The 20,014-nt window shown below is 32.8% G+C and overlaps 3 protein-coding genes, 1 long non-coding RNA gene and 1 pseudogene across 4 annotated transcripts; 3 read left to right on the forward strand and 2 right to left on the reverse strand.

The window, feature by feature from the left end:
* Positions 1-1,850: 1,850 nt before the first annotated feature.
* On the forward strand, positions 1,851-3,431 carry LOC111692536. The gene is made up of 2 exons (XM_023456583.1): positions 1,851-2,149; positions 2,211-3,431. The coding sequence occupies exons 1-2, from the start codon at positions 1,951-1,953 to the stop codon at positions 3,143-3,145; spliced, it is 1,134 nt and encodes a 377-aa protein (XP_023312351.1). The 5' UTR covers positions 1,851-1,950; the 3' UTR covers positions 3,146-3,431.
* A 3,098-nt stretch (positions 3,432-6,529) lies between these two features.
* On the reverse strand, positions 6,530-7,283 carry LOC111692533. Its single transcript, XR_002763262.1, has 3 exons — positions 7,218-7,283; positions 6,887-7,062; positions 6,530-6,601 (listed from the first exon to the last, which is right to left on the reverse strand). It is a non-coding gene; the product is annotated as an uncharacterized LOC111692533 (long non-coding RNA).
* Positions 7,284-12,616: 5,333 nt separating this feature from the next.
* Positions 12,617-15,367, forward strand: LOC111692534 (annotated as a pseudogene).
* A 150-nt stretch (positions 15,368-15,517) lies between these two features.
* On the reverse strand, positions 15,518-16,855 carry LOC108915739 (putative nuclease HARBI1). The gene is made up of 4 exons (XM_023456581.1): positions 16,635-16,855; positions 16,270-16,556; positions 15,660-16,210; positions 15,518-15,559 (listed from the first exon to the last, which is right to left on the reverse strand). Exons 1-4 carry the CDS (start codon positions 16,853-16,855, stop codon positions 15,518-15,520), a joined length of 1,101 nt encoding a protein of 366 aa, XP_023312349.1.
* A 915-nt stretch (positions 16,856-17,770) lies between these two features.
* On the forward strand, positions 17,771-18,225 carry LOC111692535 (putative nuclease HARBI1). Its single transcript, XM_023456582.1, has one exon. It carries the CDS (start codon positions 17,881-17,883, stop codon positions 18,223-18,225), a length of 345 nt encoding a protein of 114 aa, XP_023312350.1. The 5' UTR covers positions 17,771-17,880.
* Positions 18,226-20,014: the final 1,789 nt, after the last annotated feature.

Below are 20,014 nucleotides of genomic sequence, written 5' to 3' on the forward strand. Positions count from 1 at the left end.
GAATATTTTATTCTTTTATTACAATATTTTTACAGTCCCGAATATTTAATTCAAAATATACCTATTTAACCAAATTTAACATTCAAATTCATTTGATTTGTAAACATTCAGTGCTAATATATGCGTGCTAATTCAAAGGGAAATGATCTCGCTATAGAAACAAAAGTACAACGCCGGGACATCTAACATTTATAAACTTAAATGTAAATTAAACCATTACAGTCTACCGAACTACTGGCACCATCTGTGAGAACTTTTATTTACTACAATATTTGAATGGACAATTACAGGGGCAATTCAATTACTTTACAAACTGCATGAAGTAGCACACCTTGCTTAATAAAATGTCCAAATTCAATAGTTGTGAATTTAATAAATTCATTTGTTGATTGTACAAGTAATTGTTTAAATTTCCCAAAAATATTCTTATATATGGAGTATACAGAGAAAATATTAAAAAATATGTAAGCAAAAGTAAACATTTATTGATATAAAATATAAAGTACAATAGAAGTAAAGCCTTAAGTTTTAGAATTACTTTCCGCAATTCTTGCCCTTCTCTCATTTTCCAATTTTTGTAGTGGTTTTCTTTCAGCCATCTTAAATTCCCTTTTGACCTTTTTTGATTTTCCGGTGACACAATGCGAAGTTCTGATTATTAATTTACTATCAATATTTTGATACGGGTCATATGTTGGACAGTTATAATGATCCCAGTTTTCTTCAGATTCAAGAACGAAGTTTGAACAATTAGCCATCACTTTCAATTAAATATTTGAGAAAGAATGAAGGATTCGAACAAAGTCGCAATATTTAATGTGAAATCCCCCTCCGTTGAACAAGTTGTGAAAAAAATATATGAGAATGAAATGGTAGCTGTTTTACACCGAACTAAAGAACAAAGTGGCACTTTCTTTAGCAGACGACTAAAGATATGTTAAAGCTGACGGTGTTCATACTTTGGCATGGGGGCATGTGGATGTGACAGCAGAAAGAAATTTGAATGCTTTGCTGGAGGCAGCTGAACTGTTGCTTAGTGAGGATAAACAGGAACAGGATGAAAATGTTTGGGATTTTGATTTAAGTTTATTCAAATTGTAAATATATATAATAAACATTGTATATACTCTGTCAGTTTTTATTACTTCCTTAAATAAATTTTTCAGTGGGTATAATTAGAAAAAATCAAATATATTTTTTAAGTTCTTTATTTATTCAATGCTTTATAAAATATTTGTTGAGATATTTGTAAACCCCATTTACAAAGAGAGCATCTAGACTGTGGTTGTGGTGGACCATCTATATGTGATGACCAATCTGGACGGTTGTAGTGTACAAAGCAGGGCAGTCGTATTTGCAACTCAAACATTTCTGTATAATGTACTGGAAGTATGTTCCAGTCATATAAAAGTTCCATGGGTTGGACATTTTCGATCAGATAATGTAGTGGAATATTTCTGAGCTCCTCTTCAGTAAAATTGTACAAAGGTTTACCATTTTGGTGTTTACTTATCAAATCTTCAGTTATACATCTCGTACACCACAGCTCTTCAGACATAATTCTCGGAAACTGGTAACAATCAGCAACAACGAAGAACATATCGCTATATACCATATCAGGAAGGTATTTGCTTCGTATCCTCTGTTGCATTCACTATTTATGGTGTTATTATTAGAAGTGGGGGATTTACTATAAATCTCCAGCCAATCAGAGTCCTATATTACACCATTTCCTCTTCTTATTCGCAATTTGTAAATGATACTATTCGTTGGTATAGGAGATTTTAACATTTCTAGATAATCATGTCTATAAGGGCTATTTTCTCGCGATCACTTTTTTAAAACTGGTTCGAAACTGTTTCAAAATAGTGCTTTCTTGCGATGAACCCGTGACGTCACATCGAAATTGGTTCAAACAGTTTGGAACCAGGATCTCATCTTGATTTCGAAATGGACGCATGCGTTCTCTCGTTTGTTTATGACGTTTCATTTAATAATTGTTGGGTTATGTTATGTTGTTTATTTCGTCCGAGATTAATAATGGAAACCTTTAATCACTTTGTATTTAAAGGTTTTTTATGTAACAGTAATGGCACGTTAATAAGAAATGATAAAGATGAAATTCTTTGCGAAATAATAGAAAGCAATGGTAAGTTTGCGCTGTAAAGGGTAGTAATTATTAATTTTACAGGCGTTCTATTTTATTTAAGGAACTACCAGTTCAGCCTTTGTGTCGAGCACCATACTTAATGATTGCGGCTTGATGGCAGAAGGAACAGCTACTAAAATATCTGAGCTTGGGAAAAATGTCTCGTGGGATGCAGCCACCTCAACGGCAACAACCACAGCCATGTCTACAGCACCTCCAATGACTTCCTCATATATTCCAATTGCAGATAGGTCACAAACTTGTGAACTGTGGAAAACTTCTAAGACACAATCACAAAAGGATCATGACGCTACTTTGGTTCTTTTAGATCTACGGAAACAATTTGATAAAGATTTTATGGATAAAAAGAATGGAAAAAATGTTATATGGCATAAAATTGCGGACCACATGAATAGTATGGGATATTACGTAGGCAAAGGCACAGATGGCCGTGAAAAAGTGCGACAAAAATTTGCTAATTTGCAAACGTCATATTTGAAATTTATTCAAAAACGAAAATTAACTGGTGAGGGAGCTGTGGATACACCACCATATTATACTGAAATGAATGAAATTTTGGGTGACAAACATAAAATTTGTCCACCTGTAGTTGTAGATTCAGAAATATTGACTGACAATGAAAAAAGTGACAAGGAAAATAAAAGTGAAGAAACACCATGTAGTACAAAAAAACAAAAAGCAAAGATGCCCCATACTGTGAGCGACAGAGAAAGTTGTGAATCTTCAACACCTACAACCTCGAACAGGTTTATGGAAATTAAGAAAAGTTGCCGTCCCCAAAAGGAGCGAGTGGTTGACGTCATAAAAAACATCCACAAAGAAAATTTGGAACAACGCAAGGAGGAATTTATTACATTGGTTGAATTATTAAGAGAAGAAAGCAGGCAACGTCATGCTCAGGTGATGGCTTTACTTAATAAAAAAAAGCGTTCTGGTGAGAAAAGCAAGAGAGATACCGACAGTGAAAGTGATTAGAAAGATTAAAATAATATACAGTGTGTCCCGTAAGTATGTGTACATAGAGTAACAGGTGATAGACATGAAAATAATGCAATCTGGTCAAATTTATCTTTGTCCAAAAGTTGATAATAACCGAGTTTGGCTAGATCGCATTACTTTGACGTCGTAAATCACATGTATATGAGCATGTACTTACGGGACACCCTGTATTCTGTGCAATTAAAACACTAGATATATTTTTTGTTAAAAAATGGAAGGTATTTAGTTTGTAGTCCTAAGTAATAAAAACGTGGTTCCTGAAGTTATGAATGTTTTATGTAGATATAAATAAATTAGGAATAAAATATGTTGTCATATGTTTTTACGTAGCTATTGCATATTTTATTTATGTACCTACCTGAAGGAAAATGGGATGGAATATAAGAGAGAAAGTATAGGTGGTACTAATATTTAAAATTTTTCTATAATTTTAAAAGTTACAATAAAAGGTAAAAGCAATTCCAATTTTGCTGTAGATAAAAGAGTTTCTTTACAACATCTGTGCAATTCGATTTCTTTTTTCTACAGCAAAATTGTTTACAACGTTTTGTACATTATGAAATACATTAATGTTATTATCTTCAACTTCATTGTCCCCCACCAGATGATGCTCCAATGTAGGAAAATATTTGTTCCTGTCTATGTTATTGGATACTTTCCTAAAGATTTCACAGTTTTGGAAAACCTGCAGTAGCAAAAATTAAATATTTTATATTGCCTTTAATGTAATAAATATACATATTCTGAAAGTGCACATGGTAAATGGGCGCTTACGTGAGAAGAACAAGGTAAGCGATAGAAAATCGTGCGGTAAACAATGATGGCTATATTCAGCATCCAGTTACTACTTAAAACGTCTGTGTAAAACCAAGCGATACCACAATCTCTACTCTGACTAGCTGCTTTAACATAAGACTTACAGATTTACCATTTGTACTTTCCGAACCCATATATATATAATGCTACTCACCCTACCATCATAAACAGAACCTGGCCAGCCCACCACTATACTAGTAAAAATTTTGTCAGAGGTGCATATACCCTGCAACTTAATACTGTGCTGCATTTTTCTATCAATATAGCTCTCTTGCTGCTCCGTCGGCGCTTTAAAGTTTATGTTAGCTACAACCATTGCCCCGACCACTCCTAAAAATTAAATTCACATCATAGAATATCAAATTAACAACAAGAAGATAAAAATATCCAATGATAGATTACTAATTTTTTTTACAGAATTTACTAAACGTTATGGTATGTACGTCTTTAAGACCACTGCTTTCCCTAGTATCTACATACTAACCTGGTATATTACCTCTTCGATAAAACTCATTTGTAACAGTATCTATTTCATTATGATTTGGCCAGGTAATGTAGTTATGCTGTAAACCAATAATTTCATCCAACAAAAGAGTGTTACTTTTGTGAACGGCTGACAAAGCAACGTTAAATTTATCAGAAACTGATAAAAGTGTCTCACCTTTGCCCAACCACCATAACAGCATTATCAACCTCTTTTCTGCAGGTATAGGTATGCCTCCCCCTATATATGAAACATGTATAACTCTAATCTTTCCATTCAATTTCTGGAAAGCTTTTCTGCTCATTCTGAAGAGTTGAAAAAAATCATAATTCAAATAATTTGGCAGTCACATTTCACAAAGCTGCTGCTTAGAAATAATTCAAACAGAATAATTCGACCGAATTTTATAACAAGTATAAAGTGAGTTTACGATACACAGATTTTCAATCTTGACAGTTCCAAATGGTTTGAAAATCCTATTTTCTTGCGCTATGAAATTTTGACGTCACATTGAAATTATTTTAAACCAGTTTTGAAGACGTTTTGAAATATTCTGCTCGCGAGAAAACAGCTAAGGTTTCATTCTTTTCCAATTAATGGGCCAGCTGTCATTACGCGTTCCGTTATAATCAAAGCAAATAAACACCTCTTTTGAATTATAAGGTCGCTGTATAATTAGCGAACTTTTTAAAAGAACTATTAATTGCGAAGCGTTCATTGTTGTTTCTATAGACATACTGATTAATTTTGGTGGTATATAAATAATTTATATGGAATAATAAAACTATTTTATAATAACCATTTATTAAACATTATATTAATACTAGCTTATTGGTGTCATTTCTACATCGCTTTCCTCTTGGTCATCAGATTCCCATTCACATTCAGGAATTTTATTCGCTAGATGGCTATCCAGTAAATGTTTAATTTTATGAAGCATCCCCATCATGCCTAAATCTATAAGACCAGTGACAAGATCATCTATGGTACAACGTTCTTCTAAATAATCCTCACATAATTCTACCGCCTCCCCTTACTCCTCAGCTAATTTTTCACAGTATTCTGGAGAAAAATAATTCCCCATTCCATAGACTGCTTCATGAGCTGTATCAAACTTGAGATTTGAGAAAGTCTCATGTAAATTTCGAACGCCACTTTCGAGATCTTTTATTTCCACTTCATTCACATATGCCATCCACATATTGTTTAGCAGTTATTCTAAAAAGCTGTACTGGTCTTGGTTGATGACACAACTGATTACAATAACTAATTATCACTCTACGTTTAAATAACCAGAAATCAGTATAACGTTTACAAATTATTTTACGACAAACAGAACACTGTTTTATCTCCACCGAACCAACCATAATAATGTTCCTAGCTAGCTTCTTGCTTGTTTTATAGCGTCTATGAGCTCTCCCTTCCATGTGCACATATTCTATTTTTAGAAGTGCCAGATGTGCATTCTATTAATAGATATGATATAATATTCTATTTTTAAAATGATGTCATGCCAGATGTGTATTCTATTAATAGATATGATTCTATTTTTAAAAATGATGTCATGCCAGATATGCATTCTATTAATAGATATGATATAACATTCTATTTTTAGAAATGATGCCTGTGGCTATTTTTAGATATAATTCTATTTTTAAAAATGATGTCATGCCAGATGTGCATTCTATTAATAGATATGATTCTATTTTTAAAAATGATGTCATGCCGGATGTACTGGTCATCGACCTTGTGGTCTATGACCTGAACACTGAACTTCACATGCACATTGTGTTTCCTCTCTCATATCTCTACTACTATNTATTCTTATACAAGCCTGTGTACAAAAATACTTACTATATTACATGTAATTTTAAATTTTTTATTTAAAACAAAAAACAGTGACTTCCTAAAATTCCTACTTAATGAAGTTAACGATTGATAAGAAAATTTACATATAGTAAGAGTATTTTTGGACAAGCCGTATATATTTTTTCTTACCTATATGGAGTCATCATATAATCAAGCAACGGATATGCTGAGTCCCCCACCAGATGATGCTCCAATGTAGGAAAATATTTATTCCTGTCTATGTTATTGGATACTTTCCTAAAGATTTCACAATTTTGGAAAACCTGCAGTAGCAAAAATTAAATATTTTATATTGCCTTTTATGTAATAAATATACATAATCTGAAAGTGCACATGGTAAATGGGCGCTTACGTGAGAAGAACAAGGTAAGCGATAGAAAATCGTGCGGTAAACAATGATGGCTATATTCAGCATCCAGTTACTACTTAAAACGTCTGTGTAAAACCAAGCGATACCACAATCTCTACTCTGACTAGCTGCTTTAACATAAGACTTACAGATTTACCATTTGTACTTTCCGAACCCATATATATATAATGCTACTCACCCTACTATCATGAACAGAACCTGGCCAGCCCACCACTATATTAGTAAAAATTTTGTCAGAGGTGCATATACCCTGCAACTTAATACTGTGCTGCATTTTTCTATCAATATAGCTCTCTTGCTGCTCCGTCGGCGCTTTAAAGTTTATGTTAGCTACATCTATTGCCCCGACCACTCCTAAAAATTAAATTCACATCATATAGAATATCAAATTAACAACAAGAAGATAAAGATATCCAATGATAGATTACTAAATTTTTTACAGAATTTACTAAACGTTCTGGTATGTACGTCTTTAAGACCACTGCTTTCCCTAGTATCTACATACTAACCTGGTATATTACCTCTTCGATAAAACTTATTTGTAAGAGTCTCTATTTCATTATGATTTGGCCAGGTAATGTAGTTATGCTGTAAACCAATAATTTCATCCAACAAAAGAGTGTTACTTTTGTGAACGGCTGACAAAGCAACGTTAAATTTATCAGAAACTGATAAAAGTGTCTCACCTTTGCCCAACCACCATAACAGCATTATCAACCTCTTTTCTGCAGGTATAGGTATGCCTCCCCCTATATATGAAACATGTATAACTCTAATCTTTCCATTCAATTTCTGGAAAGCTTTTCTGCTCATTCTGAAGAGTTGAAAAAAATCATAATTCAAATAATTTGGCAGTCACATTTCACAAAGCTGCTGCTTAGAAATAATTCAAACAGAATAATTCGACCGAATTTTATAACAAGTATAAAGTGAGTTTACGATACACAGATTTTCAATCTTGACAGTTCCAAATGGTTTGAAAATCCTATTTTCTTGCGCTATGAAATTTTGACGTCACATTGAAATTATTTTAAACCAGTTTTGAAGACGTTTTGAAATATTCTGCTCGCGAGAAAACAGCTAAGGTTTCATTCTTTTCCAATTAATGGGCCAGCTGTCATTACGCGTTCCGTTATAATCAAAGCAAATAAACACCTCTTTTGAATTATAAGGTCGCTGTATAATTAGCGAACTTTTTAAAAGAACTATTAATTGCGAAGCGTTCATTGTTGTTTCTATAGACATACTGATTAATTTTGGTGGTATATAAATAATTTATATGGAATAATAAAACTATTTTATAATAACCATTTATTAAACATTATATTAATACTAGCTTATTGGTGTCATTTCTACATCGCTTTCCTCTTGGTCATCAGATTCCCATTCACATTCAGGAATTTTATTCGCTAGATGGCCATCCAGTAAATGTTTAATTTTATGAAGCATCCCCATCATGCCTAAATCTATAAGACCAGTGACAAGATCATCTATGGTACAACGTTCTTCTAAATAATCCTCACATAATTCTACCGCCTCCCCATACTCCTCACCTATTTTTTCACAGTATTCTGGAGAAAAATAATTCCCCGTTCCATAGCCTGCTTCGTGAGCTGTATCAAACTTGAGATTTGAGAAAGTCTGATGTAAATTTCGAACGCCACTTTCGAATTCTTTTTTTTTCCATTTCTTTCACATAAGCCATTAGCATTAAAAACTGTACTGCTTTTGGTTGATTGCACAACTAACTATCACTATGTTTAAATAACCAAAAAGTTACCCTGGATATATCGTCTATTTATTACTTTGCGACACACATAACACTGTTTTATTTTGACTGGTATAACGTCTCTGCGCATAGTAATGGCACTTAAATTTTAATGCGAGTCTTATAGCTGTAGCCACCACTCCACCAACGTTCCCCACTACCGGTCGACATAAACCGGCTCATGGATCGTGAACATATGGTACAACCGGTTTTATGAACTTGTCAAAGCGATAAATCACGATCAATAAGCGTTTCTATTTATGGCAATGTCATACAGCCGGTTTTTACTGACTTGTTAAAACTAGTCGCGACCTAATTAATTCATAAAATTGAACTGATTAATAAGTGTTGGGTTATATACAAATAAAAATATAATGAATATTTAAGTTTTTATTAAAAGTCTATGACATCATAATATTTTCATAAATAAAATATACGTTTGCTAATGCGCAATAACAATTATCTTTAGTATGAAATAAACATTTTGGCTCTGTAGCAGACAACGCAGGATGCTCTTCTAACTCCACAATAGGCTTGGATATGAATTGTTTCAGGTATAAAAACTGCTCTCGCCCTTTCACGTAAATTGTATCGTATTTATTAGTTAAATGTGTTATAATATTTTTCATATTGTGGACAGGTGTAAAACCTGTACTCCACTCAATGCAGTGGTGACTATCAATTAGCAATGTATTTTGAAGGTGCGCTTCTGGTGGTAACAGCTCCATATCAAACGGTGGTTTAAATACGAAATGAAAAATCTTTGATCCATCGAAACCGGCAAGCTCTTTGGGAAGAAATCTGTTGTTTTCTAGCCGAAAGCCTTGTACATCTAATACCAATATCATTTTTATAGACGGAGATTTCAAACTCTTTTATCATTTGCTGCTTCGGACAATAAAGTTTTATTAAATATTTCAACTCTTTAAGGTTCTTCTGGTGCTTTGTAATTCGCTGCTGCAGTGTACTCATCATACTGGGTACTTTGTTATGAGTTTTGATATTAATATTAAGAAAACAGCTCATGCGTACTTTATAGTTGATGAACAATTTTAGTTAGAGGATTATAGCTAAACAATTTATCATGTAAAATTAAACAGTATGCTGTAGTGTCCTTTGATACGTTTTTGCTTGTCTCAAATTCAATCCGCATAACAACAGATCCACTTTGGACAGATTCCCTTTGTCGAGAACAATCTATATGTACAATCGGACAAATAGTTAAAAATTCTTCAGGTGTATAAACAGGTTCTTTTTTTGTCTCATAGTAAGACTGACGAAAATTTGAAAACATCTCATATAGAGAAGCAAACCTTTTAGCCTTAAGGTTTAAATAAAGATCTTGATACGGATATCTTTCACTATTTAAAAATACTCGAATATTAGTTAAATCAATATTATCAAACCAACTCATATCACTTGTAATTTTTTTGTTTTTTATCATGCTGAAATGCGACGATTACATGTCTGGGTGTTTCAAGCTTATTACTAGTTTTTACGGACCATGAGTATTGGGTCGTCTCACTTAAAGATGGATATTCAATCAGTTCCCAAGAGCGAAAACCAAGAATAATATCTGTATTTTTCTCTACTATTTTTGTGAGTGCCAGTTGTTGTGGAATGTTAACCGAAACATATGGAACCCTCCAAAAATTTTTATTAATTGTAATTTTAGATTTTTCAGTATCATCTTTACTGGTAATAGCTTCCAAGTCGTTACTAGAACGTATCAAAACTAGCTCTTGTTTCATATTAATAATAATTTTTGTATAGTCTTCAAAAAAAAACATTAAAACGCTAAGTGGAATACAAACGTTGAAATTTCCATCATCGTCTGTAATTTTTTCTCCGCCTTTATGTACTCTTGGAGACCATCCAGCATTATTCATTATCGCTATATGAGAGGTAAGCTTTAAGTGTTGATGTTAATCCTACGATTCTGTTGGTGTCGATCGTGACGCCGTTTAATTCATATCGAATTTCTCTGAACAAGAAAGCGATACCATTATTAATAAATTTTAATTTTGTTGCTTTAGTTCCATCGTCTTTTGTTAATTTTCCTTCGATATATAAATGACTCACCAGGCAGTCTATACAGGTCTACTTCTTGAATAGGAATTCTGATTTCATCATTATATTCAAATGATCCGGACACAGATGGCTGATAACTGTGTAATTCAAGGTTTGTTATTGAGTTGTCAACATAGGGCTTTGATATCACATTTAAAATATCCATTATATTAGTCATTGGAAATCAAGGGATTGTAGAAATTTTTTATTCTTAGATGTTACTGTGGTAACGTTCTTATCTGCACTAATTGAAGATCTGGTTTTGGGCATCCTTTTATAATTACGTCTGATCAGCATACTAGGAATATTATGACGTACAACCATTTTAATTTTTCTTAAGGTGAAGTCTAACTGTAATAGTCTCTTCATGAAAATTTACTAAATTTCCGTCTGATCTAGAATTTTCACAGTCAAGTTGTTGATTGTCTTGACGGTTACGGGAAAATACAAGATGTTCAGGGGTGATTCCACTATTTTATATCCTGGCGCGGCGGTTGGAAAGAACTGATGAATTATGTGAACAGGTTGACCGTTCGAATATGAACCTATTGCTAAATTGCAATCTATACATAAAGCATTAACCTTAATTATCTGCACAGGGAAGTCAGATTCATTTGTAACATTAGCTTTAAGAATTCTCTTTTTAAACCCAAGGAGACGACCTATGCATTTATCATAACTAAAATCAATGTCGACATTCGCTTCAATTCTAACAGTTGATGTATTACAGTCAGGTATTATATTGATTTGTGTAGATTTATCAATGTTCTTTTGAATATCATATATATATCATTATCATATCATATATATATCATTTATTTCATATGCTCCTGTAGGAATTGTCATGGTTCGATTAGCATAAGAAAATTTGTTGTTTGTTTCATCAATGTTGGGGATAACATTAAAAGTCTCAAAGTTAGACAGACCGATAACATATTCCGCTTCTTGTGCTAAATGGATAGGAAGATTGAAATCGGAATTTAATATAGACGAATTTCCCGAAAGACAAAAGGTCAAAGACATGTTATTCAGTTAAAAGATATCTATATAATAAAAATTTTATTTAACAACAGTACTATATAAAAACTGTAAACATAAGTGTCCACATCTAATGGAATTATCATTTTGCATTTTATCGTGATTATATTTGAATGTATTTTTGCTACCATCGCTATTAATATACTTTATCAGTGCATTTGGAGGCTTCAAATTTCCATAACTGTCAAAGTATATAATGATATTATTTTTTTTACGTATGCTGTCCAGTGAGTGCCCGGTCCTGACGAATTATCCATGTTCACAATACCACATTCGTTTCTTTTTATTTTTAATGGAAGTTTGTCTCTCATAAACACCCCTAAAATTCGGGATACGTATTTTTTTAGCGAACTTTATTAATTCTATGTTAGTTAACGCATGGCGAGGTAGCTTCACTGAAAGTTTTTTTATATGGAGCTAGATACAAGCCCATTCCTTTTCTATACGGTCGTAGGTATAACCCTTTTCCAACAGCAATGCGTTCCATTGCCAAATTGTGACGTTTATCTTCTTCCAACTTTTCTTTGGCCGCTTTTGCAACATTCACAGCTTTTGCTATCCCTGCAGCCCCTCCTCCTATGCTCCCGAGTGCGTCTAAAGCAGCAAATAAGGGAATAAGAGGAAGGAATCCTTCTGTTTTAGGAATTGGTATAATACGCCTTTTTGGTTTAGTTATTTTTTTTTGTTCATATCGAAGAGAGAGCCTGCTTCGTCATATCAATAATATTACTAGAAGGTTTATTTATAATGCCCCTTCTTGCTCTATGTACTGCTTGAGTGAAACTAAGAACGTTACGCCTTAACCCACGGCCTCTTTTACGTTTAACGATTTTTTTCAGCCCCATTCCTAATTTGGTTTTTGCTTTCATTGCGGCTGTTACCTAACCTAACCTAACCTAACGAAGCTATTTTTTCTCCAAGTGATGAGTCGGAGGCTTTAAAACGCTCAAATGCCTTTTCGGCTAATTTTTTATGTGCTTTGTGTCTATGTTTTAAATCTTTATAACTGGTAAATTTTGTCGTGAGAAAAACATGCAGCATCAAGCAAAGGACCCCTCACAAATCAAACGGAAATTGGCTTTCGGTGAAATCTTCCGAATTTTTTATATGTTGTTCCTTTCGGTGTCCAGATCAAAAGTCTCCACGGGCACGAAGCTCGAAAATCTTCCCTGCGAGCAGTACCCAGCTTGGAAGGTTAGAGACCGGTAATCCCCGATTTTCGCTGATTTTACCTCTACCCTTACATTTTCAGGATTTATATGAAGATATATATTAGGGTTCATAGTTCAGAAGTAATAAAGAATTCCCTGACTTCTCCAGGTTTTCCCCGACTTATAAAAAAAAATCCAGGTCACTTGTAGTTCATTTTTACATACTAATTGGTGTTTATGCATTAAATTTTTTCTCGACGACTCCATAATCTTTTTTATACCCTAACAACCTCTTATAAAGGTTTCAAAACCACAAATAGTTTTCTCTTTCAAGAACCCAGGGCCGGCTTTGACAAAATTTCCAGTTGCAAACATCAAATTCGCTGACTTTCATGAATATTTTTAAAATTCCTTGACTATTCCCTGTTTTTTTTTATGAAGGGTAACAAATTCTCTGACTTTTCTCGGTATTCCCAGTTTTCCCAGCCGCTACGAACCCTGTATATATATCCCGAAAATCCAAGGGTAGAGGTAAAATCAGCGAAAATCGGGGATTACCGGTCTCTAACCTTCCAAGCTGGGTACTGCTCGCAGGGAAGATTTTCGAGCTTCGTGCCCGTGGAGACTTTTGATCTGGACATCAAAAGGAACAACATATAAAAAATCCGGAAGATTTCACCGAAAGCCAATTTCCGTTTGATTTGTGAGTGGTCCTTTATCGGTTTATTACCCCTAGCAACCCTTTTTTCTAGTTTTGTACCGGGTCCATAAAAATTATAGCCTGGAATATGTAGTTCAAAAGGAAGCTTATCTATAATGGCTTGTTGTACAATATGCCGATATACTACCCGATACAGTTATCTTGCCGACAAGTCCACTTTTGGCGTATTACAATATACGGATATTTTTGTTGGGCACATTATCGGCGGGATAATCTGTCGGGTACTCGAAGCCGCTGATAGTCCGTTGTCGGCAAGATAAACGCGCCAAATAACTGGGGAAGCGGGAAACTAGACTTTAGTTTTGACATTTTAACTTCATTTTGTCATTCACGTGTTGACCTTTGTATTTGTCAGTTACTTTAAATTTTTTAAATTAAAAAAGAAAATAATAATAAGCGCACAGATAATTATACGAAGGAAGAATGTTGGCGACTTGTTGAAATTGTTGAAAGGTATGTGCATCTAATAGAAAATAAAAAAACTGATGCATTGACGTGGATAGACAAGGTAGGTTTTTTATTTGACCCTATATAGTTAATATAAATATATGGTTCTTGTTAATTTAGACAACTGCTTGGAAAAATGTGTGTATTGAGATTAATTCAGTTGGTACTCAAATCCGAACATGGGAACAACTTCGCAGTAAATACGACATTAAAAAAAGAAACAAGAAGAGCTGTAGCCAAAAGCCGAACTGAAATATTGGGCACAGGTGGAGGTCCCTGTGAATACAAATTTAATCCACTATATGAGAAAATTAGAGCAATAATAAAATTAAGTGCTGATGGTACACCTTCTCATTTTGACAGTGATTATATAGGTAAATAAATAAATTGTAATACTTTTGGGATACATTGAACAGTATTTATTTACTATATTTTTAACATTCCAACAATATTTGTATATTACCTATTTTAGAAGACAATAATGTCAGTAACCATTCTGTGGCTCATATAGAAAGACCGAAGAGCCCTGACCTACAATTGCAACAGCCACTCAGAACACTGGAACATGCAAACATATCTGGTATGTTTTATTTCGTAAGCTTCACATGTATTGTACTATTAAAATCCTTTGTTTATTTTTAATAATTTTCATCTTTTATTATAGGTACAGATGCTGAAGCTAGTCCAAAAGCTCTTCCTGTTGTCGAGGTAAATACTGAACAAAGCAGTGCCGAAGGTAGTTTTTGCTTTATAAAAAAGAATGATGTAACATACACAAAGCAGTTGATATAATTTTATTTCATAACATTTGTTTACATTCCAGTAAATAATTGGAGCAGTTATTGTCCAGCTCAGTTAAAGAGACCAAAGCACTCTGCCCTGCGAACTCCAAAGAGGATGAAATTAAATGATAATGTCAGTATATCAGCAGCTGGTCAAAGAATGCAACCTTGGGTCGAGGCAAAGACAGAATTAACCAATTTAAAACTGAAACTTATCCAGGAGGAATTTGATATGAAGCAAGAAAGAGAACGCAAGCTACATGAGCAGCAGTTACAGCTGAATCATCAACAAATTCAAATTAATGAATTAGTAATAGAAAAACTGAAGCTAGAAATAAAAAATATGCAAAAATAATATGTTGTCTTTTTATATATTTTTTAATTAGTTTAATTAATCAACTTACTGTCTTCAATATATATTTCATTTTAAAGGTGTAATTGGTCACATACCTTTTGTAAAATGTTTGGTAATTTGTTTTAAATTTCTTACTGATGAAATTAATGTCTTTATCGACTAAAATAGTAATTACTTATTCTCTGTACTCTATTTGTGGCTCATGAATTTTTTTCTCCTTTTGAATAACCTAATCCAACTACACTTATAAATATCAATAAAAAACTTGCAAATTATAATACAACTAAAACTTACTTATATTTCAAATTGCTACTTAGTATCAAGTGATATAAAGTGGGTGGGTGGTGTATATAATTAATTTGTTGAAAACTAAAAAACCAGTGATATATTTCAGCAAAGTTTATTAATACATATATTCATTACATTTTATACATTGTTTTTTTTTGGGAGCAAACTCAAAAAGAGTTTGCCTTGATACTAGACTTGTACAATATTTGAAATACATTCGGTTTCTTTTTTCTATATATTTGCAGGTAGCATAAATCCCAAATTAATAAAGAAACAAATTTGAATTATTTATAAGTGTTGAAAAATATTCAATCAAATCTGCACGTGTTACATAATTAGCACCATTTTCATTTATTTCATTACCGAGACCATTGGGAATATTTGCTTCTTGTATACCTTGTAAAAAATTGTCTCGAATAGCGCGGTCTAACGGTGGTTCATTTTCGCCATTTAAAACGGCTATATTATGTAATACAGCACATGCTACAATTACAGCTTGTACCCGTGTATAATCTAATTTAATTCCCAATGAAAGTATAGGAAATCTTCGCTTCCATACACCATAGCTTCTCTCAACAACATATCTTGTCCGAAGTAATGCTTCTTGAAATAATATTTCTTGTGGCAGTATAGGGTTTGGCAAAGGTGTAATTAAATATCGTGATAAACCGTAACCGCTATCACCGAGTAATACCTTATTTTGCATATCACCTCGATCAAATTTTGCCTTGATTGAAGATGCATTAAAAATAGTTTGATCATGGCTCGAGCCAGGCCACCGCGCAACTATATCCCGTATGCATAAATTACCATCACAAATAGTTTGGACATTAAAAGAATAATACCCTTTCCTATTACGAAAATTCTCTGCTTGATCTCCACCTACAAATTTACGGTTACTAATAAATTGAACATATAATAATAATAAAGTAAACCCATACCCGGCGACTGAATTTTAATATGGGTGCAGTCAATTGTCCCTATAACTCTAGGAAATCGTGCAATTTCATAAAATTTTGTGCAAATCCTATCAATTTCATGTGGATCTTGTGGAAAGTTAATAAATCGATTCCTAAGGCTGGCAATTGCTTCGGAAACTTTCTTTACCATTCTGCTTGCAGTTGATTTGTGTACACCACAAAAATCTCCTACAACAATGAGCATACTTCCCGTGGCATAGTACCTCAGTGCCAGCAACAACTGAGTAATGGGTGTAATAGCTGCATTTCTGTAATATAAAAAATGAAACACAAAATGTTTTGAATATACTAACATCCCTTAAATTCTCAAAAATTATTTAACTTACCGGTTTGTAGCGGTTTCTAATGTTTCCACAATAATATCTAATAGTTGCCTGACACTATCCTTTGTAAGACGAAAACGTATAAAAAATTCCTCTTCATCCCAATATTCCATGTGGTTTACTCGTTCTCTAATACGCTTTTCTTTTCGTCTATTTTGAAATATATTAGCTAGCAGATCATTTTCCTCATCACTACTGCTACTAGTTTCATACAAATTCAACATTATTTGTAACTTGTTTTAATTAATAGTATAATACACACAAATCTTCTAACCTTAATAATTATACAAATAAAATATCAACAACAGCTGACGGCGATGACATACCATTATTACCAACTTAGTTTTATATCACCGATAATAAACCTACGGACAAATACGGTTTGTAATACGGTTCGTACACTTATCCCCCTGACAACTATATCGGCCGGATAGTTGTCGGGTACATTTATACAGATATTGTACAACCGGGCCTAAGAACGTCATTATATTTTATTATTTTAAAATGTTTTCTCAAAGTATTTACAAATTGTTACTTTTCATTATATAAGTTTACCTTATCATCACCATTTCATCCTATTTAAGGGGATATTTTAGATTTTACTAAAATATGACCCAATAAATCGGGGACCATTATTAAAAGTTTCAAACTTAGGTCCGTCTTTTCCTAACATTACTAAGAACAGAGAAATTTGCTCTAACCAGATTTAGCTCGTTTAGGAACATATTAATTTTTGTCTTTCAATATCTGAAAAGTAACAAGCCTTTTAAACGATATATAAACAAATTCCTTTAATTTATACTTTATCGGAAAATAATGGTCTTTTATTAAAGCAAAAGCAAATTATTGTCTCTACTTTTACTCAAGAAAGCAACACTACCTAAACTTCTTTTAAATAAAAGAAATAATGTTCTTAATTTTATATAAACTAACAGCCCTAAAGAGACTAACAGTCCCTAATGCTATTTAAATAAAAAAAGAAAACAACTGCTCTTGACGTTCGTTTTCGGCTGACTACTAACTGATCAATCAGAAAATTTTCGGTTTTAAACTATTAATTGCAACCGTCACTGACGTACCTTATCGGGCACCAAATTTGTGACGACCCTTNGTAGTAGCACGCTGGCCTGGTGCTAGTCATGACAGTACAATTTTCAATAACTCAAGATTAAAAGCACAATTTGAAGAGGGAAGATTTACAGATGGTTTACTTTTGGGAGATTCCGGTTATGCCTTAAGAAAATATTTGATGACACCATTACATAATCCAATTCTTCCAGAAGAAAATCTGTACAATGAGTCTCACATTCGTACAAGAAATGTAGTGGAGAGGTCGTATGGAATGTGGAAGAGAAGATTTCCCATATTACGCTTGGAGATGCGGTTGAAAATGGAAACAATCCAAACAATAATTGTAGCCACTGCAGTATTAAACAATATTGCCATAGATATGAGGGACGAGGAACCTGAGGAAGAAATTACTGTAGATGATGACGAAGGTCCTAATGCAGATGAAGAAATCTTTCAACCCGCTAATAATACTGGAGCAGCAGTTAGACAAAATTTAATTCAGTATTTTTCCACATTGTTATAAGTATATGCTTATGTTATAATGCATATTATGCTGATAATGAATAAATAAATTTAGTAAGTTGAGTTTTCATTTTTCTCTGTAAAAATAAACTTTGTCCCAGGTATTAATTAAACCAACTTATAGATAATTTTCTGTCATATAAACATTTTATATTATCTATTTAAAATAAAGTGTCAATTTTTTTACTTTTTATAAAGGTATTTAGCCAATTCATATCAATTTTCCTACATTTAACATCAATGAAGTTATATTATGCTCTGATACCAAACACCTGGACATGCAAAAGAAACCTTCATATATAAAGTTGTATTCAATATTCAACAACGTTTCTTTTGCATGCCCATGTATTTGGTGTCAAAGACCATAATAGAACTTCATTGATGTTAAATGTAGAAAAATTGATATGAATTGGCTGAATACCTTTATAAAAAGTAAAAAACTATGTAGGAGCAATGGTGTAAGGATTTAACACCACAGTAGGAGCTAATAAGAAATATATGGGTCAAATATTGAGAATGTAATTCAGCGCCAGTCGAGTCATGTAGTCAGTGCAATAGATGTTATTTTCATTAATATCTAATTAAAAAATATACAAAAAGAATGTCAGATTAAATTTTTTATTTAGAAATACAATTTTTTTGTATATAACATATTTATTAACTTATAAGTAAATTCCATTCCACAAAATTATAAATTAAATTTACTTGGTCTAAACCATACGAAAAAAAAAATATATAGGGTGTAAACACATTCTGTACATTACAGTATGTCATTTTAGTTCACTACAAATGGGTAATATTTTTATTGACGATGAAAAACAGGTATTTTTTTATAAAGTTCTGCTTTTGCTGGAAATAGTATTAAACCATTTTTTCATTGCATTGTTAATAAAAAAGTTACATATTTGTAGAAAAATGAAAGGAACACACTGCGTTATAATTGTTTCAGCTTCGACATTTCCAACTTTATTTGCTGTACTTTCAGTTCATGGATTTCATTGGATTGCTGCATTTGTTTTTTTTTAAATTCAATATCAACTTTTACACTTTCTTGCTGTAATTTTAATAATTCTAATTTTGCTTCTGAAACGGTGTTAATTTTAATCCTACAGTCAGTAGTTAAATCTGTCCTATTTCGTGTACATGGAGACTAGATAAGGAGCACGAACTCATACGGGAAAATTGACAAAATTTGTCCAAGAAATGGCAGAAGTTGGGGTGGCGCTAGTGTTCCATATGACCCAAATGAATGTAGTTTCATAAATACGAGTGAAGTAAGCAAATAACCAATTTTATTTTATTTATATGGAGTTTAGTAGATATATTGGGGAGCGGGGAGGTATACTAAACCTAAAAACTAGAAGTCAAGTCAATAATTATTACAATTTGTTTTTATAAATGGTAAATAGAAAGTTTCGAAAATAATTTAAATATGGTAATAGTATGTGAAGTGAATGACTGTCAACAGATTTAAAATAAAACAGTACGTTTGTGATCTGCATTTTCAATCTAATGATGTCCAGCAGTTCTATATTACAACTTGACCGAATAGTGGGTTAATATTATGGCAAAAGGTCGAATAATTCGGAAGTTGGAAGCATCTTCTTTGATTCTTAATACGGTAGAGAAATTTTTAAATAGAAAGATTTCATAAGTGAAAATATTGTATAATTGAATGATGCATTGTTTCTTTATATATTTTGCAGCAGCATCAACAGCAAGAGCATCCGCTACACCAGCAACAACAGGTGCAGCAGCTACAACAAGAGCAACAGTTACAACAACAACAA

This window comes from Anoplophora glabripennis, unplaced genomic scaffold (genome assembly GCF_000390285.2).
Source record: "Anoplophora glabripennis isolate ALB-LARVAE unplaced genomic scaffold, Agla_2.0 scaffold1855, whole genome shotgun sequence".
Lineage (NCBI taxonomy): Eukaryota > Metazoa > Arthropoda > Insecta > Coleoptera > Cerambycidae > Anoplophora > Anoplophora glabripennis.